This window comes from Dendrobates tinctorius, unplaced genomic scaffold, assembly GCF_039654945.1.
Source record: "Dendrobates tinctorius isolate UK_male_01 unplaced genomic scaffold, ASM3965494v1 ptg000019l, whole genome shotgun sequence".
Classification (NCBI taxonomy): Eukaryota; Metazoa; Chordata; class Amphibia; order Anura; family Dendrobatidae; genus Dendrobates; species Dendrobates tinctorius.
In genome coordinates, this window is record NW_027361687.1 from 27,273,922 (window position 1) to 27,300,474 (window position 26,553).

General features: G+C 42.7%; 1 protein-coding gene across 1 annotated transcript; it reads left to right on the forward strand.

Annotated features, from left to right (window-relative positions):
• Positions 1-2,458: 2,458 nt before the first annotated feature.
• CHP1 (calcineurin like EF-hand protein 1) lies at positions 2,459-24,483 on the forward strand. The gene is made up of 7 exons (XM_073566748.1): positions 2,459-2,613; positions 6,256-6,328; positions 16,339-16,419; positions 17,747-17,874; positions 18,540-18,601; positions 23,638-23,760; positions 23,983-24,483. Exons 1-7 carry the CDS (start codon positions 2,547-2,549, stop codon positions 24,034-24,036), a joined length of 588 nt encoding a protein of 195 aa, XP_073422849.1. The 5' UTR covers positions 2,459-2,546; the 3' UTR covers positions 24,037-24,483.
• The last annotated feature ends 2,070 nt before the right edge of the window (positions 24,484-26,553 follow it).

A 26,553-nucleotide genomic window follows, 5' to 3' on the forward strand; every position in this document is an offset into this window, starting at 1 on the left:
TCCAACTCAGAAACAGGGCGGTCACACCCTTATATGCACAGAATGCACAATGAAACAAATGAGAAACTGGGTCTGAGCAGAAAAAGTAAATTAATGTGCATGCAAAATGTAATTGCATATGAACACATGACCTTTACACAGAGAAAACCAAAAGCAAAACACAAAACAAATATCCTGGAATAAAAAAGTAAAGAAATATATTGCAAAAATTGCATGAAGGTAGTAATAATAAGGGTATTTAGTTAACATAATTTTGATCAAAATAATGTAGTTATACTATTACTGGTGGTTCAGTCCCTCTGTCCCTGTTCACATTTACGTCACTTGACAAGTGGAAAGGTTTTAAATACAAGAGTTAGGACTGTCCCACAAGGGTTGCCGTGACGTGGCGGGATGGCTTCTACATTATTTTGATCAAAATTATGTTAACTAAATACCCTTATTACTATTATTACTACCTTCATGCAATTTTTGCAATATATTTTTTTACTTTTTTATTCCAGGATATTTGTTTTGTGTTTTGCTTTTGGTTTTCCATGATACTGTATGGAGGACTATGTGGTGCCTATAATACTGTATCGAGGGCTATGTGGGGCCCATGATACTGTATGGAGGGCTATGTGGTTGCCTATAATACTGTATGGAGGGCTATGTGGTGCCTATAATACTGTATGGAAGACTATGTGGCGCCCATGATACTGTATAGAGGGCTATGTGGTGCCTATAATACTGTATGGAGGGCTATGTGGTGCCTATAATACTGTATGGAGGGCTATGTGGTGCCTATAATACTGTATGGAGGACTATGTGGCGCCCATGATACTGTATGGAGGGCTATGTGGGGCCCATGATACTGTATGGAGGACTATGTGGTGCCTATAATACTGTATGGAGGGCTATGTGGTGCCTATAATACTGTATGGAGGGCTATGTGGTGCCTATAATACTGTATGGAGGGCTATGTGGTGCCTATGATACTGTATGGAGGGCTATGTGGTGCCTATGATACTGTATGGAGGGCTATGTGGTGCCTATGATACTGTATGGAGGGCTATGTGGTGCCTATGATACTGTATGGAGGGCTATGTGGTGCCTATGATACTGTATGGAGGGCTATGTGGTGCCTATGATACTGTATGGAGGGCTATGTGGTGCCTATAATACTGTATGGAGGGCTATGTGGTGCCTATAATACTGTATGGAGGGCTATGTGGTGCCTATAATACTGTATGGAGGGCAATGTGGTGCCTATAATACTGTATGGAGGACTATGTGGCGCCCATGATACTGTATGGAGGGCTATGTGGGGCCCATGATACTGTATGGAGGGCTATGTGGTGCCTATAATACTGTATGGAGGGCTATGTGGTGCCTATAATACTGTATGGAGGGCTATGTGGTGCCTATAATACTGTATGGAGGGCTATGTGGTGCCTATGATACTGTATGGAGGGCTATGTGGTGCCTATGATACTGTATGGAGGGCTATGTGGTGCCTATGATACTGTATGGAGGGCTATGTGGTGCCTATGATACTGTATGGAGGGCTATGTGGTGCCTATGATACTGTATGGAGGGCTATACTGTCTGGTTTCTGAGCTATTTTATAACTTACAATAGTTGTCACTCATGTAATGGAAGAAGTGTAATATTTGGCATTGTGCTATACTTATATTTCTCTGCATCATGAATCATGCTATGTGTTAAAGGGGCCAACTGAGATTCTTTTGACCAGGTCCCACAAAAACCTGGAGCCGCTCCTGCAAGAGGCGAAGAAATGAAAACAAATCGTCCAAATTTGTGGCTGACACTCTCTTTTATTCCCTCATGTGATGAAGACAGGAGGCGCAGGAAATCCATCTTTTGCTCTCTGTGGCCGCTGTCAGGAAGCAATGATGAGGGGCCGCCGCACCACGGTGTGCGCTGCTGACCCCCCTCATAGCCATAGTGCAGCACCCCCGCAAAGAGGGCCAAGCAAGAGCAGTCAGTCAGGGGGTCTGCTCCTACATGAGTCCAAAAAGGTGGACATCCCCTTTAAGCCCCCTGGTTACGTGCCTTTAATTAATGACAGGAAAAAGTGGCAAAAGTTGGTAGAACTTACAGGGAAGGGACGGGGCCAAACAGACTAGCTATAGTTAACGGCAGCTCCTCATGTTGTGGTGCGAGGGGCAGATAAATTAGATGCTTAGTAAATGTATCCAGCGCGCCTGTCATTTATCAACCAGCAGAGGGCGCTACTAGTCTCACCCAGCAGACCGTGCTTTCTGCACTCAGCACGTGACACGGTGTAACAAGTCATTACAGAAGGAGAATATCATTACTGGAGCCATCAGGCGAGAATAGAAATGGTCACATGACCACACAGCACCGGAAACTAATCCAGGCCACGCTGCCCCGCCTCTCGCAGAGTCTTCGCTTTCTGGGTGGGCGTGGTGTCTTATACGTCTTATGGGCGTGGTTTGCCGACCTCACCTACCCTATAAATAACGGAGGCTCTGCGGTTTTCAGTCAGCAGCACTGTGAGACCGGAAGCGGCAGCTGTGACGATGGGTTCCCGGGCGTCTACACTGCTGAGGGACGAGGAGATCGAGGAGATTAAGAAGGAGACCGGATGTGAGTGCGGGCAGGACTGCTGGGGGTTGTAGTGCTGTGTGGGAGGATGGACAGCTGAGTGTCTGATAGGTCAGATGGACAGGCTCATATACTGGACGGGGCAGCTTTTTAAAGGGATTAGCCACCTTTTGGGAACTTTTATTAATTCCTATATTTGGGGCTAGAAATAGGTGCAACATTTCTAATGACAGCCAATTGCTAACTGTAGCGTGATCTAACTGAGACTTGTCAGTGAGCTCTTTCTAACAGTTTATTGAACTTTTTAAGGTTGACTGTTAAGGTGCAACATTTTTAATGAAAAAAAAAGAGAAAATTTATATAGTATAATATACTTTTTTTTTTTTTTGTGCATGAAATCCAGAATTTGGATTGACTTGTAGGGATACTTGTTGGAAACAGGTGAGCGAATCCCCTGGAGTACATATAGGAAGAGAAAATACTGATTGGGCTGACGGATCAGGCATGTTGAAATCCATTTTTCCAGTTTCTGGGGAGATGTGCCAACACCAGTGGTCTCTGGCAGCAGCTGTGAATGGAGAGGGGAGCGAGAGGATTGGGCATACTGAAATCCATCAGCCCGATGCTTTTATTTAGACTTTTTGTATGAAGACAAATGAGGGAGAACTGACACATTCCTCCTGGCGGGAAGTGTTTATCACCAGTGAGTAATAATGTGATAGTCCGCAGCAGCGTTTTTTTTTTTTATATTACATTCCCAAAGAAAAAATATTTCCAAACCTCTTATTTTCTGTAGCCATTTTCACTTCAAAACTTCGTTATAAAAACCTCCCCAAAAAACCCTGTGCACATACCCTTCAGTCTAGCATTGTCCTCTACAATGGGTAAGGATTTTTGAAGACTCCTTTTCATTCCACGGTCTTGAACCTAACGCCTGGTGGAGTGAATGCAAAAAGCTGCAGCATTTGTGTGGAGCAAGAGAACCTTGCATAAAGAGAATTCCAGTATCTCCCCCCAACTTTTCTGCACTTCTATTCTTGAGTTCCATCCAACAGGAAAGAAAAGTGATAATGTGTCTGTTGTGGTGTCCCCTGTATGAATGAAACTCATATATTAAATCCCTAAAACGATACTTTATTGTTTAAAAACCACAAATGTGGTACACACCAGAAAAAATGTGACAGAAAATGAAAAAATAGGTGTTCAAAAATTAGCCCACACTAGGGTAACCCCTATGAGTCCCTAATTGTTTACTGAGCTGTACCCTGCCTGGCTGCGGAGGTTGGCACCCTAAGGGGGGAACGTTGTGGCGCCCCCGCTCACGATGGCTATCCCTGGGGGCCCTGACAAACCCTACAGCCACTAGTGGTCCCTTCTACCCGATATAAGGGAACCCCTAGTACTAGACAGAGATCAAGCCTGCTCTATAGAGGACCCTGTGTCCCAAGAAAAGAGGTTAAAAACAATTTAGAACACACATGGCATGGGGTGGCATGTTAAAGTCCCACAAAAAAATACAAACAACTTCAAGGCAGCCCAGTGGGATAACTCAGTTCAGATCATGCCTAAATCTTATACACAAGATAAGGAGAGGCATCTTTTACTCAATTAAAAGCCATAGCTCAAAAAATATGATTGAGAAATGGCTGAAAAATGCCATCAATAGTTTCCCACTAATAGAAATATATGGGGAACGCAGAGCTGCAACAGCGGTACTTATCTGCGTTTTTCGCCACCTGCCATCAAATCATGAATGCCTCAACGCGTTTCGCCTTCCAGGGCTCATCAGGAGGCCCGATGCTACGATAATTCGTGTCCCATAAAGGTGCAAATAGCACCCTGTATGAATGAGCATCAGTAGCTCTGATCTCTTTATGGAACGGTCAGTCCCGTAGAAGTGAATGAAGCATGTATTGTCAGTGCTCTATTCCCACAGGAGCTTCAGGACCTGTGCGGGGGGCAGCGTGTGATTCCAGGGTTTGAGCTAATGGCCTTTGATCATACGGTGCCTCTCCGTTATTACACTCCTTTCCGGCTGTATTCTCTGCCTGTGAGCCCTTGTGTGCGGAGTTGGGACTTAGCTCGCAGCCAGTGTACAGGCTTCTATTATTTCCTTCTCGGAGGACTGTGTACATGGCGTCAAGGTCGAGCCGAATCCACTGCACATAGGTGTAATCCGAGGAGGGTCCCCCGATCTGGACGCCATGTGGATCTCTGCTGTCGGTGATACTTGTGTGCTCCCTTTGTATTTTGCTTGATTATGCAGGCGCCCTAGGATCGTGACAGTGGTGGATTAGGGAACACTTACTGTCCTTGTGTATGGGACTATGTCAGTTATGTGAGGGCAGAACACTTAAACAGCTGGCATGGACAGGGCACTGTGCTGTCGACAATGGTCACATTGGCCCCCACAGAAACTCTGATTATCTGTGGGGGGTTTTTTCCGCTAGATGGTAGATCACAGGGGTGATTATGCTGCTGACAATCACTTTTTCCCTATTCATAGTAATGGCGGCTGTCAGTCTGGAGCAGTTTGTGCACAATCATGACTCTGACTTTGTGCCAGTGAGATGAGCTGGTCATGTTTTTGGCATTTGCCACTTATCTACATTTCTGCTGTGTAATTGAGTGACAGATCTGCTCAAGAGGTATTTAAAGGGATTGTATGCCCAGTAAAGTATGGAGTTCTTTGTTAGAAAACTATTTCTCCTCTGCCGCTTTACTCATCCTCCCCTGGTCCAATGCTGAGGCTCTGCCGCTTCTGTCAATGTGTTACTGTCTGCAGCGCTGATGTCTTGTCAGCAGCACTGCAGTCAGTCAGTGAGGGCAGTGGCTCTGCACGAGCCGCTGACTGCCTGCCGTGACCAATTGAGGATTAGGAACTGTGAAATGCAGATTTGTAAAATGAGAGGCTATTGTATATAGTCCCTTAGAGGGAACCCGATCCAGGGCCAGCATGTATCAGACAGGGTCAGCTGCACGGGCTCCTCCTTATAAGTTTGACTCTGGAACGCTGCTATCTTTCAGGAAAAAAAAAACATATTTTAAAAGGCCGCAAAGGGGACTGGCAAGAAAGGCAGGTCCCCCGGCCGCTTCTCCACGCCAGCTGCCAGTGACTGACGGGTGTTTCCTGCATGTGCCCCCCCCCCCCCCCCCCGCAGCTACTGAAACTCAAATGCTGCCAAGGGAAATAAAATGAATTTCTATTGATGAATGTGTGTGGACAAGGCTTTATCTGAGCATGCTTGGGTGCTAACCGAGTGTTTTTGGCGAGCTCGAGTAGTATGTTCCAGTCCCCGCGGGTGCATGTCTCGTGGCTGTTCGACAGCCTCAACACATACAGGGATTACCAAACGGACAATCCCTGCGTGTTGCAGCTGTTGAACAGCCACGAGGCATGCACCCGCGGGGACTTGAACATAGTATTCGAGCTCGCCGAAGACACCCTGAAAACACCTGCGTGTGGTCCAACCTGTCCATCAGTACCTCCCATTGATGTGCAGTTACCTTGTATGTAAGCCATGTAATGGCACTGGCCTGTGACCCCCATGGGCATGCTTTGGTAGCTTTCTTTGCATTCTGGGCAGAAGTATAACACTAGTAAGTTGCCCTTAAATATAACATTGTGATATTTGTGAAAACTTTATTTTTAGTAATATAATATTCCTTTTTCTTTTTTTCTAGTTTCTCACAGTCAAATAACACGGCTGTACAGCCGCTTCACCAGCCTAGACAAAGGAGAGAATGGGACATTAAGGTAAATCACTAGCTTTATAATTCCAAAACACCGGATTGTGCATCTGTTAAATGTCTGCAGCCATTAAAGCCTTGCTTCACCTTTAGGCTATGTACCCACGTTGCAGAAATGCTGCGGAAATTTCCGCAACATTTCCGCACTCCTGCTGCGGGTAAAACGGATGCAAATTCACATGCGTTTTCCCACGGAAAACAAGCGTTTTGCAAGCATTTTTTGCTTGTGGAATGCTTGTGCATTACAAGCGACTAGCATCGCTTGGAATGTGATGGGTAGGATGTTAAAATAATTTAAAAAATATATTGTTATTCTCACCTTCCGACTTCCCCCGATTTGCTCTGCGGCGCCCCCCGGCATCTTCCGATCCCAGTAATGCTTTGCACGAAGGACCTGAGGTGACGCCTTGCTCCCGAGAGTGCGACGTCATTTGCGCAAAGCATTACTAGGACCGGAAGATGCCGGGAGCGTGGTGAGAGGCGGGAAGAACTTCGGGGGCCACCGCAGGCTGAGTATTTTTTTTTTTTTTTTTTTCAGGAATATGGTACCCAGGGTCTGGAGGACAGTCTCCTCTCCTCCAGATCCTGGGTACTATCCGCACATGATCCGCTTACTTTTCGCATGGTGGGCATAGCCACATGCGGAAAGTAAGAAGATCAATGCATTCCTATGGGTGTGGAATCGCCGCTATTCCGCAAAAAGAATGAACATGCTGCGATTTCGCAGTGGTAAAATCCGCAGCATTAGCATAGCAATGCGGAATCCCATAGGATTGTATGGGATGCGTTTTCTTAGCGTTTTTGCAGCGAAAAAAAACGCAACGTGTGAACGCAGCCTCACTCAGCCTGTCCCGGCTTATATAAAGAATTTTTGAGGAACTTTTTAAACTTTTATTACGTCTCTTATGGCTCCTAATTTCTCACTTTTTCTGCTCTTTGGGAATTCTTGCTTAGTCTCCCTGTCAGATTCTCTATGCAGGGACTTATTCAGCAAGAAATTGAGGGATTTTAGAAAGCTGCAGTATTATGAATTCGGCTCTGGGATTGGATGGACTTTATAAGATAAACTTTGCAATATGAACAACGACAAAGCAAAGTCCAGCAATAACGTGAGCAATCCAGGATGCTGTTAAAAAATTTTTTCTTTTTATTCATAAATCCATTAAAATGCAATGGTCCAAGCAGTTCAAAACAGCAATAACGCAGGAAAGTCGTGCAGATAGGACTACGCGTTTCAGCAGTAGAACCCGCCTTCTTCACGGTCCAGAATCTAATCTGCTTTCCAAACATGGAACCTTATATACATCCCACTCCCATCAGGGTAATTATAAACATATGTGAGAGACTTAAAAACATGTGCTATAAAAGCAGATCAAACATATAAACTATCCACATATTGATCAGTATACAACATGCATAAAGATTATAAGGAAAGAATTCAACATATTGGAGAAAAGTACATTAGGAATGTCCGATAACCTGACCATAAGATCTAAGGCCCTGTGCACACAGTGCAGACTCCGTGCAGTTCCGCAGCAGATTTGGCCCTGCAGAACCGCAGCAGAAAAGCAACAGAACCGCACGTGATGCACAGTTTCATTTAAGGCTATGTAAAACAAAAAAGGCTGTGCACATGCTGCAGATTTTTCTGCGCAGATCTGGTGCAGAATAAAAGAAGCAGCATATCGCTTCTCCTGTGCGGCTCTGCTGCAGCTCTCCACCTGCTCCATTATAGAAAACTGCAGGGGAAATCCGCACAAAAACTGCACCAAATCTGCAGGCAAAACGCAGATCATCTTACCTAAAGATTGAGCAAAATCTACGCGGAAAATTCCACAGCAGAATCGGCACCGTGTGCACATAGCCCCAGTAGTACAAAAACATAGAACAATAATATTAACCAGCATTATATAATACAAATATAATATATCTCAGAATGAAATTTTGAAAAATATCGTGGAAAATAATGATATTGCCTTTGTGGCAAGAAGAGCCCCGAGTTTAGCTACATTATTATCACCCAGCATGTTCAAAGATCCGGATAAAATTTCCCCTAACAATTGGTTAAAAACAACAGGATTTTTTAAATGCGGTGCCAATATCTGTAAGTGCTGCGGTTTTGCTAATAAATCTAAAACATTTACATCTATTTCCAATAAAAAACAGTTTAATGTTTGTTCTTTTATAAACTGTAATACGGAGAATGTAGTGTATCTAATTAATTGCAATATATGCCGTATGCAATATGTAGGTTGCACGATGAACCCCCTTAAAACTAGAATCCGCAAACGCCTATCAGACGCTAGTAATTTGCCTATGGTTGGTGCATCAGTAGTATCCTGACATTTTTCAAAAAAACATAATGGGGATTTACGCGGTTTCTCCTTTATGGGCATAGAGCATGTAAAAAAACCATTGAGAGGGGGAGATTTTCATAAAGTGCTTGCAAGAGAAAGTAGGTGGATATTTGAGTTGGGGACTCGCATGCCACAGGGCTCTAATAACCGCCTGGATATCATTATGCACTATTGATATATTTGTATTATATAATGCTGGTTAATATTATTGTTCTATGTTTTTGTACCACTGGGGCTATGTGCACACGGTGCCGATTCTGCTGTGGAGTTTTCCGCGTAGATTTTGCTAAATCTTTAGGTAAGATGATCTGCGTTTTGCCTGCAGATTTGTCGCAGTTTTTGTGCGGATTTCCCCTGCAGTTTCCGCCTGCAGACTTCTATAATGGAGCAGGTGGAGAGCTGCAGCAGAGCCGCACAGGAGAAGCGATATGCTGCTTCTTTTATTCTGCACCAGATCTGCGCAGAAAAATCTGCAGCATGTGCACAGCCTTTTTTGTTTTACATAGCCTTAAATGGTACTGTGCATCACGTGCAGTTCTGTTGCTTTTCTGCTGCGGTTCTGCAGGGCCAAATCTGCTGCGGAACTGCACGGCGTCTGCACTGTGTGCACAGGGCCTTAAATCTTATGGTCAGGTTATTGGACATTCCTAATGTACTTTTCTCCAATATGTTGAATTCTTTCCTTATAATCTTTATGCATGTTGTATACTGATCAATATGTGGATAGTTTATATGTTTGATCTGCTTTTATAGCTCATGTTTTTAAGTCTCTCACATATGTTTATAATTACCCTGATGGGAGTGGGATGTATATAAGGTTCCATGTTTGGCAAGCAGATTAGATTCTGGACTGTGAAGAAGGCGGGTTCTACCGCTGAAACGCGTAGTCCTATCTGCACGACTTTCCTGCGTTATTGCTGTTTTGAACTGCTTGTACCATTGCATTTTAATGGATTTATGAATAAAAAGAAAAAATTTTTTAACAGCATCCTGGATTGCTCATGTTATTGCTGGACTTTGCTTTGTCGTTGTTCACATTTGTATGGATGGACTCCTACATCCAGATCCGGGCACAACGGAGTTAACCAGGTCAGCTGAGGTTCCAGGTGGTTCACAGGAGTGAGCTGGTCTACATTGTTGGATTTATAAACTTTGCAATATATTTACAAAGCTATCAAACATTTCCCATCAGTATTCGATAGGGGTTTGAATCTCTTTGTTCCCACAATCAAGTACTTGAAGGGTCTTCAGAGCTCTGGCAAAGGAACAGAGCGGAGCTGTGATACCAGGCATAACGCTGCACTTAGTAGTGACTGTTGTCCCAGTCCATTGGCCATGAAATAAATATATGGCCAGTGGTTGGGAGTCCTAAGAACCATCTCCTACCTGACTTCATCCGCTGTTCCTCTATTAGCCGGTGTGGTGTGACATCATGCCAGACCGGATAATTGAAAAAGACCCTCAACTGCGTCCGATACGAGATAATCCTTACAGCTCCTGTCCTATACGGACAGATGACTGACGTGGCTGATGGACTGGGACGTGAGAATCATTTTGATGGACCAACTCTTATCCTGGTTAAGAGTATGCAACGCTCGCCTAAGTGCTGCGGCCCCTTCACCTAGCTGACTGGAAGGGGTACGGTGACTCAGACCCTCAGTGATCTATTATTGACTGCCTATCCTATGTGTATAGGTGAAAAATGATCCAAAAACCACAGATCTTGGATGCTGGGCAGTCACCAAGTAGCCCATGAGTTTCTTTTGCAGGGGATGTAACCCAGCATCCATCCCAATAGGTGTTAGGATTGTAGAGGACCCACTGGGATAAAAAGAGTTAAACAAGTAATCTTAGTAATACTAATTGCCTTGTAGATGTAATTATGTCATGGTGCTGACCACTAATTACTTTCATGAGAACCTGCCTGCGTTAACGGCATGACCTTTCATTAAGTAGCTGGTTATGTAAGGCACGCTGCTGTTATTGTCTTCTATGGCCGTTTAGTCACTTTATAACTCTCTAAAGTGGTGCAGCCTTCTCACATGATGTGGCGCTTACATTGTTGGCTTGGAGCACAGCTGTGTGAACTATAGTGACCCTTTTATGGGGTTTGCTTATTGTATACTGAGATATAAAGCGTGACCTTGTCAAGAGGTTCTCTGCATTGGTCAATCCCAACTTGGTGGGTTCCTAGACAATAAGCTGATTCCAAAGTACCTCCCCCTGTCCTCTTCCTGGGACCACCAGCTATATGTAGGAAAAACGCAGGGAATTGTTTATATTTACTGGTCCATTGTTTGACCATTAAGTGGTTCTGACTCTCCTTTTCTTCCCCTCTTTATCTGTTTTCCTGTTGCCTCCCCACCCAACCCTGTTATTTTGTTCATACCTTTATCCCGACTTCTTTTTACTACCCTCCGAACCCTGTTATTCTATAGTTAAAAATTATTAATAGTTATGTTTGAAAATCTATTTTGTTACTGTTAAATCTAATAAAAATTGAAAAACTAGAATCTATAGGAATCGGACCACTACTCCAGAGAGCTTTTGTCTGACCAAGACATGGGTATCTCCAGCTACAGACCCGCTCTAACTTTATAGTGGGAATATAAAGGTGGTTTATCATCTGGACATCCCCTTTAAGCCCCTAGATGGTGGGTGATCTAGTCTGGAAGGTTCTTGTAATGATGTATGTACGGGATCATGGCATTCCTTACACCAAACTAATGTTGGTAACTCTTGGTTATACGGCTGTGGTGGCGCTTGGTAAAACCCCCGGCAATCAGCTTTTCTCATCAGGAGAAGCTGCTGGAGCCATACTTGGTCTGGTTATTCATGTACTGGATGAAGGAGTTGAGATCTCAAGATCTACTTGATGTAAGGCTCTTGCTTTCCTCATGAGAGCCCCTTTTTAATGGAATTGTTGACGCTAACGCACCCTTACCGTACAAATTAGCGTAACGTAAGCTGATCCCGCAATTAATGACTAGTTTGGCCGAGAGTCCATGTGTGGATCCCCCAACAGACGATTGTTGGGAGATCACTAGCCGGCAAATCTTTTTTTTTTTTTTTTTTTTTTTTTTTTTTTTTTTTTTTTGAACTGACGATCCTTTTGTTCTCCCACAGAGAAGACCTCGCCAGAGTTGTCTGCCAGAGACTTAGGGTACAGTTACACGTAGCGATGCACCAGCGATCCCGACAATGATATGGATCGCTGGTGCATCGCTAAGTGGTCGCTAGTGAGCTGCCACACAGGCAGATCTCACCAGTGACATAGCAGGGGTCGCTACTTACCTGTCAGACGCAGCGATCCTGGCATCCTCCCGCCCGCGTCCACGCCTCGCTCGTCTGCGCCACAGGAAGCCCAGCAGGAAGTGGCCGACGAGGAATGGTCCAGGGAGTTCTCACGCTACCAACGATGAGCAGCGGGTCGGAGGTAAGTATCACATGCAGCAATATCGCTGCAACGTCACAAAATCGGTGACTTTACAGCGATATTGCTAGCGATATCGCAGTGTGTAACGGGGCTTTACTCATACAGCACATGAGCACTCCCTTGTATGGGAGTTGGGAGGATGGCTGCCAGCGGAACCATTGTTCAGCTGACGGTTATCTAAGTGTATTGGGGGATTTAGTTTTGCATAGCGGGTATGACTAAGCACCCAAAGGAGAAGGGCCCCTGAAATTCATGAGCATTAACTTGCTAGCTGGGGGCAGCCTACTTATGTCCTATGCTGTGACACCCTACCGGTCTCGACAAGGATCCTGAAGGGCCTTATTTCAGTAGACCCATGTATATGCATTCAGTGGTTAGCACTGCAGCCTTGCAGCGCTGGGGTCCTGGGTTCAAATCCCACCAAGGACAACATCTGCAAGCATAAACGTCACTGCCTCAATCTTGTCTATGGGACTAGCAGAGTACAGCTCTCCACCAGTCCAATAGCCAAGTAATGGATCATATCACTAAGCTACTTTGGGGGTCTAACTGACCTCAGTTTTGGATTTAACTCCCTACATTGATACAAATGTGGTTTGGTCAAGTGCAACAAAATGATCTGCAACCTATAGCTGATCAGTACTGTAAAACTACAATTCTCAGCATGCCTGTCTGAAGTTGTAGCTTTCCATCTGATGTGACAGCTGGAGACTTCTGCTCTAAACTGAATGAAGAGTTGAGTGTTCCTCTCAGCCTCGTGCACACCTCAGATCCAAAATACTGCGCCCATAGAAATCTATTGGTCCTTACCATACTTCCATTATTTTCCCCTCTCCAATGACTAGTGTCGATCTGTATCTGGCCACCATTCGGCTAGCTTGATACTTGGCACCTGGAGTTAACAATGGGAGGAACTGTAGTTTGCTCGTTTAATATGCGTTTTCTTTACCTGGTGTAAATGGCGCTGTTCTCCTGAATCTGACGATTTTCTTGTCATCCTGTGCCTCTGTTCCTTAGACATGGCCCCCTCTTCCCTATAAGTCTTTTTAGCCAAGTAGGTGTGATCCTCTACTTCTTTGTCTTTTTAAGGACCACACCAATTGGCTAAAAGATTAGTAAAAGTGCATATATGGAAGAGGGGCCATATCTTGGGAATATAGAGGCACAGGAAAAAAAAACGTGTCAATTACACCAGGTAAGAGTGGGAGCTGGTTGTCTGGTGACGGGTCACCTTAAGTCTTTCGTGTACAATTTCCTGGTTGTGTGCGTCTCTCGTCTTCCCGTTTATCTCTGCTCTTTTTATTAAACTATTTGTCTTTCTTAAACGAGACATGAAGGTGGACTTTGCTCGGCTGTCTGTTATAAAGGTGAATGTTACCTAACAGCAGCATTCACAGGATCGTTGCCTTCACTAAGGAGTTTACAAGAGACATTACTGCAGCTTCACCATTAAAGACCCACTGTCGTTTGGGTACGGCATTGATTTGATTATAATAGGACATGATCGATCCTGCCGTTATGTGGGGAGACTTAATACTGAGTGTTCTGAAAGGGAACATTTTGCTCTGGGTGTAAAGTTCTTAAAATGATTGGAGGAAAAATATGACCTTAAAGGGGACCTTTTAACTACGTGTCAATTATTTTTTTTTTTTCTTATTTTATTCCCACTAATCCCCTAAGGTGATATATATATATTTGGACAAAATGGAAACACCTAACGTGTTTTGGCATCATAATCTTCGAACATGTTATAAACATGCAAACCGTGACATATGGTAATGTTTTGTAGTTGATTTGTGTGATGTGTATGTAAATTAACTGTTTGTTTTGCAGAATTGTAAGAACATTGATGAGAACCTGATACCAATGGCAGACCTCTCGGATTTTCAAAGAGGCCAAATTGTTGGTGCTCATATGGCAGGTGGTAGTGTAACAAAGTGCCCGAATGCTTGGCGTGTCAAGAGGTACTGTCTCCAAAGTAATGACTGCGTTTGAAAGAGAAGGAAAAACGTCCGCCGCAAAGCACAGGTCCGGCCGAAAGTCGAAGTTGACTGAGAGAGACCGTCGGACTCTAAAGCGAATTGTGAGAGAGGATCGCAAGACCACGGCTCCGAAAATCACTGCTGAGCTCAATGAACACCTACAGAATCCAGTTTCCACGAAAACTGTTCATCGGGAGCTGCACAAATCTGGATTCCACGGAAGAGCCGCAATTCGAAAACCACTGCTCTCAATGACACGTTTCCAAGCATTTAGAGTGGTGTAGAAACCTCCAGAATTGGTCCCTCGAGCAGTGGAAACATGTGATATTCTCAAATGAATCATCGTTTACCCTATTTCCGACCTCCGGCCGAGTGTAGGTTTGGAGACAGCTGAAAGATGCATTCCATCCAGACTGCCTTCTCCCAACCGTAAAACATGGCGGAGGTACTGTGATGATCTAGGGTGGTATTTCGTGGAGATTCACCGGGCCAATGATATCCCTTCATGGAAGAATTAACAGCCGCGATTATTTAGGCATTTTGGGCGACCAAGTGCATCCTATGGTTCAAGCACTGTTCCCGGAGGGGAACGCCATCTTTCAGGATGATAATGCACCAATTCATACAGCTAGAATCGTTAAAGCATGGCACGAGGAACATTGTAATGAAGTTGAGCATCTCATCTGACCCCCACAATCCCCAGACCTCAACATTATTGAGCATTTATGGTCGATTTTAGAGATTCAAGTTAGACGTCGATTTCCGCCACCATCGTCGCTCAAAGAACTGGAGGGTGTTTTAACTGAAGAATGGGCTAAAATTCCTTTGGAAACAATTCACACCTTGTATGAATCCATACCTCGGAGAATTGAGGCTGTAATCACCGCAAAAGGTGGACCTACACCATATAAAACTAACTTTTGTTGATGTTTCCATTATTTTGTCCAACGTGTGTGTGTGTGTGTGTGTGTGTGTGTGTGTGTGTGTGTGTGTGTGTGTGTGTTAAAAAAAAAAATATATATAATTATTTTTTTTATATATATAGCAGCACCCTGTGAATGCCAAGACATATGATGTCAATGGAAATAAAAACTTCCAAATGCTCTGTCCCTCAGCAAGATGTACTTACAAAAGCGAAGGTTCTTAGCGCATGGTTTGGCCAATTCATGTGTGCCCGTCAACTGCGGCAAGGTGACACTTCTCTGACGGGTCCTGTCTGAACCCTACTATATATGCCACTTTCAGGTTAAAAAAAAACAAAAAAAAAAAAAAACCTACTATAATGGACAAAAATGTCTCTCCTGGGCTGCAAGCGTACAAGTGAATGGGCTAGTAGAACTGGTTGAGAACACCTGCAGGTTAATGGGAGGAGTGCAAGGGTCAAGCAGAGGGAGTCACACCCCCCCTATATTTCGCTATACAAAAAAACCTGACCAGCACCTTCCAAGTGTGACTAGGTGCAAGCTGCAGTGACTGCAAAACATATATAAAAAAAAAAAAAAAAAAAAAAGCACAGCAGCACCCTGTGAATGCCAAGACATGTGATGTCAATGGAAATAAAAACTTCCAAATTCTCTGTCCCTCAGCAAGATGTACTTACAAAAGCGAAGGTTCTTGGCGCATGATTTGGCATATATATATAAAAAAAAATTAAAGGCACATATATTGGATTAGGGGGTAATTTTTATGGTCTTTGCAAGGAGACTTGGCTCTGTGATGACACAGAGTAGCATAAAGACACGCCCCTGAGGATCCTGTCTCACATCCCCTTTGTAGAGACCATAAAAATTACCCATATATCTGGGACCACATATTGGATTAAAAAAAAAAAAAAACCCTCAGGAATACTCGCGTAGCAGCTGAAATAAAATGAGAGCAAACACTGCAGAGCCCCACCATAACTGTTTATATAGGGGTTGTCTAGCCACATTCACTCCAAATCTAACAGAAAGCATGTATCTGGAAATGCCAGTGAAGATCAAGACAAATGTCCAACGCCCAGTGTTGTGTATGATCTGGACGGCTATCTTGCCAGTGTTACGCCCAGTGTTTCTTCCTCTGATATCAGATTGGGTGGGAGCGACTTCTTTTGTAGTAAGGTTCTTACCACATGTTTTCCTGTATGATGGCGACAGTATTCGCCACACCAGTAACGGCCGGGCTCTGTGGTCGCTGCTTATAATTGCTAATGGGTAACTCTGCACGACATGTTTGGTTATTATATTTACTTATCTTTTCATAGCCGGGAAGATTTCCAAAGGATTCCAGAACTGGCCATTAACCCATTGGGAGATCGAATTATTAATGCATTCTTCCCAGAAGGGTAAGGTTTGTAGTGCTTTGGACGCACTGGCTGGCTTCCCTTAAAGGGGTTATTCCCAACTTCCTAAATATGTGTTTTTGGATACAGCTTGTAAATACAAACCATTTTCTACTTTTTACAATTTTCAGCTGTTCTTGAAATTATTAACCAGTTGTTGGAATATAAAGAAAACTGTCAATCCCAAGTACATATGTACCAGGAAAGGGTTCATCTGGCACCGTCCAGAGGTGATGACATTACTGTCCCCACACACCCGCCGAGAGGCGTGCACCATCTTCATGTGTGCTTCTCACAATAGGACATGTCTGGGGTCATAACTTGAACAACTTGGCTCACTTCTGGATCTGCCAGTGAGCAGTGCCAGATAATCCCCTTTAGGCTATGTGCCCACGGTGCGTGTTAAAACGCACACCAAAAACCGGACTCCTTCCCAGAAATCGCACGTTTTTTTTCCGCGCGATTTCACCGCGATTATGATCACGATTTTCGTGTGCGATATTCAAGCACTTTCCAAGCGATATGAAGCATCGCTTGGAAAGTGATTGACAGGTTGGTCACACTTGTCAAACATAGTGTTTGACAAGTGTGACCAGGTTTTTACTATTGAGGCCGCCTATGCGACCTCAATAGTAAAAGATAGAATGCTAAAAAAAAATCGGTGTATATTTACCTTCCGGCGTCCCGCGCTGCCATCCCGGGCCTCAGCGTTCCCAGTAATGCCTTGCGAGACCTGTGATGACGTAGTCTCGCGTTGCTATAGCGACCTCGCGAGACCACGTCATCACTGGACCGTGCCGCGAGGCATTACTGGGAATGCTTAGGCCGGGAATGCAGCGCGGGACGCCGGAAGGTAAATATACCCCGATTCTTTTTTTTTACCGGGGTATGGTACCCAGGACCTGGAGGACAGTCTCCTCTCCTCCACACCGTGGGTACCAACCGCACATGAGACGCTTAACTTAGCGCATGGTGGGCATAGCCACATGCGGGAAGTAAGCGATTCTCATGCATTCCTATGGGTGCGGAATCGCGGCAATTCTTTGCGATTCCGCACAAAAGAATGAGGATGCGGGGTTTTTTTTTTTGTTTTTTTTTTTCCGCGATGCGATTCCGCTGCGGAAAAAAGCGCAGCATTAGCGCGGAATGCCATAGGAATGCATGGGGGGCGTTCTGTACACGATTTTTAAACGTTTTCGCGCCGAAAATCAAGGCAAAAACGCTTAAAAATCGCTACGTGGGCACACAGCCTTAAAATTGAAATATAGAATATCTGTAGTTTTTTTTTATTTTTTTTTTTATTTGTTTGTTTCTTGTATATTAATTTTAGGGAGGACCAGGTGAATTTCCGTGGATTTATGAGGACACTAGCTCACTTCAGACCCATTGAAGATAATGAGAAATCAAAAGATCTTGCCGGCTCTGAGCCCCTGAACAGCAGAAATAACAAACTGTTGTGTAAGATTTTGTTCTGCCCTAAATTCTCTTCTCTTTAAAAAAAAAACCAATGAAATTGTTAATTACAAAATCCTTAAAAAGGGAACATTAAGTGATGAAATCTATTCCCAGCAATGAGCTTTAATTCTTTTTTTTTTTTTTCTTCATTTCTGTACTCTGCCTCACTGTCAGCTTTGGCTGGAATTGTAGTGTGACTTGTTCACTTGTATGGGGCTGAACTGCAATACCAGTTAATGGCTGAGTGGCGCTGTTCCTTAAAGATTAAGGGTATGTGTACACGCTGCAGATCTGCAAGAGATTTACAGTACAATGTTATTCTATGGTAAGAAAAAACGCTGTGCGCATGCTGCGTAAAAATCCTTGCGGAAAGGTTTTTTTTTTTTTTTTTGTTTTTTTTTCCCGCAGCACGTCAATTCTTTGTGCGGATTCTGCAGCGTTTTTACACCCATTCCATGATAGGAATCCATAGGTGTAATAACGCAGGCGAAATCCGCACAAAATCTGCATAAAGCGTGGATTCTGCCAAAAAATGCAGATTCCGCACAGCAATCCGCAATGTGTGCACATACTAAGATTGTCACAATTTAGGGTGACTGTTACTTTCCAACTAGATGTTTTCTGAATGTGAAACGACCATTTTATTAAGAATTTTCCCTTTCTTATAGTTGCTTTTAGGCTTTACGACCTGGATAAAGATGATAGAATCTCTCGAGAGGAACTCCTGCAGGTAAATTATTCTAACAAATGTGATGGCTATAAACCTATGTTTGTTATTACAATACACTACCGTTCGAAAGTTTAGGGTCACTTAGAAATTTCCTTATTTTTGAAAGAAAAGCACACTTTTTTCCAATGAAGCTAACATTAAATGATTCAGAAATACTCAATACATTGTTAATGTGGTAAATGACTATTCTAGCTGCAAACGTCTGGTCTGTAATGCAATATCTTCATAGGTGTATAGAGGGCCATTTCCAACAACCATCACTCCAGTGTTCTTATGGTACTTTGTGTTTGCTAACTGTGTAAGAAGACTAATGGATGGTTAGAGCACTCCTGAAAACAGTTTACTTCACACTAGACCTTGAAAATCAAGGTCCCAGAGTCTGGAGGAAGAGTGGATAGGCACACAATCCAAGCTGCTTGAGGTCTAGCGTGAAGTTTCCACAATCAGTGATGGTTTGGGGAGCCATGTAATCTGCTGGTGTAGGTCCACTGTGTTTTATCAAGACCAAAGTCAGCGTATCCGTCTACCAGGAAATTTTAGAGCACTTCATGCTTCCCTCTGCCGAAAAGCTTTTTGGAGATGGAAATTCCATTCTCCAGCAGGACTTGGCACCTGTCCACACTGCCAAAAGTACCAATAACTGGTTTGCAAACAGGATCTCTGTGCTTGATTGGCCAGCAAACTCGCCTGACCTTGTCAAGAGGAAGATGAGAGACACCAGACCCAACAATGCAGACGAGCTGAAGGCTGCTATCAAAGCAACCTGGGCTTCCATAACACCTCAGCAGTGCCACAGGCTGATCGCCTCCATGCCATGTCGCATTGATGCAGCAATTGATGCAAAAGGAACCCGGACCAAGTATTGAGTGCATTTACTGAACATACGAAGAAGAGTGGTAGTTATGGGCGACTCACTACTAAGAGGCACGGAGGCAACTATCTGCAGGCCGGACATAACCGCACGAGAAGTATGCTGCCTCCCAGGAGCAAAAATCAAGGATGTGGCCAACAGGATACCAACTATCCTCAAATCCAAGGACGACTACCCTTTCCTACTGATACATGTAGGCCCAAACAACAAGGCAAGAAATGACCTACCAACTATCTGCGAAGACTCTGAAATTCTGGGGAAGAAAATAAAGCAACGGAATGTACAGGTTGTTTTCTCATCAATCCTCCCAGTCGATGTTCATGGCATCAGAAGATGGAATAGGATACTAGAGGTGAACAACTGGCTACGACGGTGGTGCAGGCAGCAAGGATTTGGATTCTTGGACCATGGCGTGAAATACCTCTACAATGGACTTCTCGCAAGAGATGGGATACACCTCACAAAACCTGGGAAACACACATTCGCCAGAAGACTTGCCACACTCATCAGGAGGGCTTTAAACTAGAAGAAGAGGGGATGGGAGGAAAAACAGCAGACAAGAACATGCAGTAGAAGGACAAACTAATCAAGGATACTAGATGTGGTAAAGAGGACCCAAGACAGGGTACTCAGAAGGAAGCTAAGAAAAAGGAAGCAAAACTTCTTTCCTGCATGCTGACCAACGCAAGAAGCCTGACCAATAAGATTGAAGATCTGGAGTTGGTAATAGGAAAAATACGACATAGTAGGAATAACTGAGACATGGTTAGACGACAGCTATGACTGAGCGGCTAACTTGCAAGGATATGATTTGTTTAGGAGGGATCGTAAAAAAAAAAAAAAAAAAAAAAAAAAAAAGGGGTGGAGTCTGTCTATATATATATATAAAGTCCACTTTAAAGCCCACACTAAGAGAAGATATACAAGAGGGAAATGAAGAGGTGGAGTCTCTATGGGTTGAGATACAAGGAGGGAAAAGTAATAAAATCCTCATAGGGGTTTGTTATAAGCCACCAAATATAACAGAAGCCACTGAAAATGTATTATTGAAACAAATAGACAAAGCAGCAAATGACAATGAGGTGATTATTATGGGGGACTTCAACTACCCAGACATAGACTGGGAAACTGAAACCTGCGTATCTCAGAAAGGAAACCAGTTTGTCAGTGACCAAGGATAATTATCTGTCACAACTTGTGCAGGGCCCAACTAGAGGGACAGCCCTTCTGGACTTAATTTTAAGCAACAGGCCAGATAGAATAACAGAAGTGCAAGTCGATGGGCACCTAGGGAACAGTGACCACAATATAATACAATTCCACTTGTCCTTCAGTAAGGTGCCCTGGAAGGGAGTTACAAAAAACGCTGAATTTCAGGAAAGCAAAGTTTGATCAGCTTAGAGAGGACCTTCGCCGAATTGATTGGGACAATGTCCTCAAAAATAGGAGCACAGAAAATAAATGGGAAATATTTAAATCAGTTTTACACACCCACTGCGAGCTAGCCATACCGTACAGAAATAAAAGGGCTAGGAACAGGACAACGCCAATGTGGCTAAATAAGGATGTAAAAAGGGCAATAAATAACAAGAACAAGGCATTTAGGAAGCTAAAACAAGAAGGCAATGAAGAAGCATTAAACAGTTATAGAGAAAAAAATAAAATGTGAAAAAAAACAAATACATTTAGCAAAAGTGGAAACTGAGAGACTCATTGCTAAGGAAAGTAAAACAAACCCGAAACTATTCTTTAATTATATAAACCGTAAAATTGGTGGTGTCGGCCCTTTAAAGAACAATGAGGGTGAAATAGAGAGCGATGTGGGAAAAGCAAATGTTTTAAATACTTTTTTCTCAACAGTGTTCACACAGGAAAAGGATTTGCCAGGGGAAATGCAGAGTGATAATGTAAACTCCCCATTAAGTATTACCTGCCTAACCCAGGAAGAAGTGCAGAACTGCCTTAGTAGGATTATAATTGACAAATCACCAGGCCCTGATGGCATTCACCCTCAGGTATTAAGGGAGTTAAGTAATGTGATAGACAGGCCTCTATTCCTTATATTTAAAGACTCTATAGAAACAGGGTCTGTTCCTTTTGATTGGCGGCGAGCAAATGTGGTACCAATTTTCAAAAGGGGTGTAAAAGGGAACCTGGAAACTACAGTATAGGCCGGTAAGCTTAACATCTGTTGTGGGTAAAATTTTTGAAGGGTTTCTAAGGGATACCATTATGGAATATCTCAATGTTAATAAATGTTTAACTCCATATCAACATGGATTTATGAAGGATCACTCCTGTCAAACTAGCCTGATCAGCTTCTATGAGGATGTAAGCTCTCAAATGGACCAAGGAGAATCATTGGATGTCATTTATCTCGACTTCTCTAAAGCATTTGACACTGTCCCACATGAAAGATTGGTAAGTAAGATGAGGAAGCTTGGGCTAGGGGGAAATGTGTGTAGATGGGTAGGTAGCTGTCTTAGTGATAGAAAACAAAGAGTGGTTATTAATGGTGCATATTCAGATTGGGCCAGGGTTACCAGTAGGGTACCACAGGGTTCTGTATTGAGCCCCCTACTATTTTATATATTAATGATCTAGTGGATGGCTTACACAGTAAAATATCAGTATTTGCAGATGATACAAAACTATGTAAGGTAGTTAACACAAAGGAGGACAGTTTGCAACTACAGACAGATTTGAGTAAATTGGAGAATTGGGCTGAAAAATGGCAAATGAGGTTTAACACAGATAAGTGTAAGGTTATGCACATGGGAAGGAGAAACAGATGCTACAATTACTTACTAAAGGGGAAACTGCTGGGGAAATCAGACGTGGACTTAGGCATCTTAGTCAATAAGAAGCTAAATTGGAGTGCCCAGTGTCAGGCAGCTACCACCAAAGCAAATAGGGTCATGGGATGCATTAGAAGAGGTCTGGGGACACGAGATGAAAACATAATTCTCCCTCTGTACAAATCACTCGTCAGACCACACTTGGAGTATTGTGTGCAGTTTTGGACGCCGGTGCTCAAGAAAGACATTACTGAACTTGAAAGGGTTCAAAGGCGGGCTACTAAAATGATAAATGGAGTTGGTTCACTACAATACCCAGAAAGGTTATCAAAATTAGGTCTATTTACTCTAGAAAAGAGAAGACTTGGGGGAGACCTAATATATATGTACAAGTATATCAGAGGGCAATACAGAGGTCTCTCCAATGAACTGTTTGTACCAAGGACTGTGACAAGAGCAATGGGGCATTCTCTTCGTTTGGAGGAAAGACCATTTCTGCACCAGCATAGAAGAGGGTTCTTCACGGTAAGAGCAGTGAGGCTCTGGAATTTTCTTCCTGAGGAAGTGGTGATGGCCAACTCACTGAATGAATTTAAGAAAGGAATGGATGCTTTTCTTGTGAGTAACAGTATAGAAGGTTACGAATAACAGAATATTATAGGTAGATGGTTGACCCAGATTAGGGGAAGGAATTTTTTTCCCTATGGAGAAAATTGGCTTCTGCGCTCTGGGTTTTTTGCCTTCCCCCAGGATCAACAATGCAGAACAGCTGCACTAAAAATAGGCTGAACTAGATGGACATAAGGTCTTCCTTCAGCCTTCAAAATTATGTTAATATGTTACATTTCAGTAGGCCAACATTTTTCAAGCTGGAGTTATAAAGTATTCTAATTTACTGAGATAATGACTTTTGTGTCTTCATTGGCTGTAAGCCATGATCATTAACAGAAATAAACATGTGAAATAGATCACTCTGTAATGACTATATAATCTAATTTTGTGAGATGGGACCAGCAACCGGCGCAGATGAATGCATGAGTTTGTGGTAACACTGGAGTGCTACAAGCAATCTTGAGCACTTATTTGCACCTGTAAGAAGCTGTGGCTATGGCATACGTATGTCACCAGATTGTGTGTAATTGTATCATAGAGATGAACAATGATGTGACTAAATGAAATTTCTTGCAATTCAATGTGTGCTGGACTGGTGCAAGGAGCTGCTTTTGTTTTCTTTTTGCTTTCCAGACTGCGCCACCTGTCCTGAGGTGTATGCTTTTCATTCTAGCCTACACTCTTCTATTGTCGTGATGTATGGTGCTATATCGTACAACTACACAGTAATTGCTGTAGTATTCCCCCTATTCTAGGTCCTGCGGATGATGGTGGGAGTGAACATATCAGATGATCAGCTGGGAAGCATTGCTGACCGCACTATCCAGGAGGCCGACCAGGATGGAGACTGTGCCATTTCCTTCTCTGAATTTGTCAAGGTCTGCACTTGTTTCTCATAATTCGTTATTTTCCCTTGTTATGTGATGTCTTATCTAATACATTTAATTACACTCTGCGTTCAGCGCTGGTGCCAAGCTGCACATGGATGGGGAGGGGGTCACTTCTATTGTCAACTCTTTACCATGGACAGGTGGATTAAGCAATGGGGATTTTTCTTGTTCATTTAAAAAAAAAAAAAAACTTGTTTTTTTTCTTTACAGGTTCTGGAGAAGGTAGATGTCGAGCAGAAAATGAGCATCCGATTCTTACACTAACCCATCCGGACTGCACAGATGAATCCAGCAGTACAGAGCGGGCCAGGGTAATCTTTGGCGGATTGGCTTATGCCTGTATATGAGGGCGAGCTCAATCCAAAGCACAACACTACTGCCACAATGTTTCCTGTCTGACGTGCTACTGTAACTCTAGCAGTCATAAGTCACTATTTATAATTTTTCTTTTTTTTTGCTGTAAAAACTGTAGCATATGCAAACCCAGACCAAAAAAAGCAGCGGCTATCAAATGATTTGCAGTCTTGCCCGTGCCTTTTTTGTTATGTTGTAACTGTGTAGAAAGTGGTATCATTAAGCTTAAGGCCAAACTTGTCTTCGTTATGATCATGACAAATAGTTCTGGTGAGTGTCTGCTCCTTCTGGAAACTGTATATTTAATCAGCACGTGGACACTTGTAACTGTAAATAAAGTTTTGAGAATGGAAAAAATTAGTAGCTGTAGTTGACTTTACCATTAACATGTTTGAAGTGAGAGGGTCCTACCCCTGGGATCGGGGCTATGGAATGTGAGGTGGAGCCAATATAAAATGTACTGACTCTTGACTCCTAAAATATATAATAAATTGGGTACAGTTGTTCAATGCAGTTTGTGGGGAATATTTTTTTCATAAGAATTTGGGAAAGTTATGAAATGTCCTATTCCTAATCTAAGATAGACTTTTAGCTGAGATGAATCTGTGCTGCAATTTATGTTCAGAAGTAGTGAGGCTCCTCCTCTACAGAAGGGGAAAAATAACAAACACACACGGAAGGAATGCCTGCATTCATCTCAGAACTTTTGGAGTGAACAGGAAAGCAGGATTAAGTTAAGTACTTCTTAAAGCATATCTAAACTTTAAATAAACTGCATAAATCAATAGTCCATTATATGTTGTCTATGTATGCTTGATGATTTAGTTTGTTTTTCCTCTTAGCTCCTGTTTCAAGAAATTAGCTGCTCTGATGACTTGTATACACTATACATAGAATATAAGGGGAAAAACTGTTTTCTAACATCTCAAATTCGGAAATACGTAACAGGATCGATGGGGATATAAATATATTTTTGTGTGTGCGTTCTGGAATATGATTCAGCACAAAAATGCTCCCTCCCTTCTCCCCTCTTCACTGGAAGAAATATGATGTGAAGCATTTAGTGAGCTGTACCTTGAGACAAGCCTGCCACTGAAAGTTCTGAGTAAAACTATCTAATATATTTTACAAATGTTATGCTTATCTGTCCTATTGATTTATGCAAAGATTGTTTTCTTTCTATCCTAAATTATGCAATGCATGATTCCCCATTCTTGCAAGAATTTTTTACAGGACAATTTATTTTCAAAGAGAATTTACATAATTACAAAATATTTAAGAACCATCTTATGAAGTCAACTGTGTTTGATCATTTCACAGTGGCTCAAGATAAAAAAAAAAAAAAACCAAAAAAACTTTGTGTTGGTGTATAAGTGACCCAGATGAAAACAAATGCTGTGATGCCAAAATCAGTGCATACTCCTTCAGTGATAAAAATGCTCCTTCAAGAGCTTTCTGTCTAAAAAGACATTTACAATGCGGTCACCCAGAAGATTGAAAAGCATCACAGCAGCACCAAGATACCGGAGCCCAGCCTTCCCGTCAGGCAAAGGAGGAGGAAAGCACGACTCAAACAGTTACAGTAACTTTGCCACTTACAAAATATTTTGTAACAATGACAGCATATGTGTTTAAAAGACAGCTCATCGAGCTTGCTGTGTACCATTATCGTTATTTGCACTACCAGCTTTTACAGATCTTAATGTATTAAAAAATTAGTGAGTTAAGAAGCCCTTAACCAAAAGGAAGATCTTAAGACTCTCTAGACGCTTTGTTTCTTAAAATGGATACCTGCACAGTACACACGTCACAGAGTGAGCTATTTTGCTATCAATATTCGATATGTTTGTGGCAACAACAAAAATTGTTACTAAGACTGTGGCAGTAAAAGATACTAAAGCTCATCATAGCAGCCAGTTTCTCCAGACCTTAGTGGAAAAAATTCTGCAAGATTATGAACTCACAAAAGAACAGGTTCTTGCTATTGTAACTGATAATGCTTCAAACATAGGTACAATTAAACTAATGAATGAGAATAATGAAGGTGAACAGTAGCTAGAAGAACACTTCACATTTAGTATGTTGGGAGATGGAAGGCCACAGTCCTGTTCCCATAATGGAGGAACAAACTGATATTACTACGGAAGAACAGCAAAATGATTTTTTTACAATTACCATATATACTAGTGTATAAGCGACCCCCCCCCCCCCCATAATTTTGCCACAAAAAATTGGGAAAACTTATTGACTCATGTCTAGGCCTAGGGTGGAAAATGCAGCAGATACTGGTAAATTTCAAAAATAAAAAGATACCAATAAAAGTAAAATTAAGACATCAGTAGGTTAAATGTTTTGGAATATCCAAATTCAATCAGGAGCCCTATATAATGCTCCATACAAAATACACCCCATAGAATGCTGCACAAA

Bases quoted from the DNA above. Each gene is read 5' to 3' on its own strand.
- CHP1 (XM_073566748.1), top strand. From the start codon at position 2,547: ATGGGTTCCCGGGCGTCTACACTGCTGAGGGACGAGGAGATCGAGGAG. The intron at 2,614-6,255 runs GTGAGTGCGGGC...CTTTTTTTCTAG, and splicing joins GATTAAGAAGGAGACCGGAT to TTTCTCACAGTCAAATAACA. The intron at 17,875-18,539 runs GTAAGATTTTGT...CCTTTCTTATAG, and splicing joins CAGAAATAACAAACTGTTGT to TTGCTTTTAGGCTTTACGAC.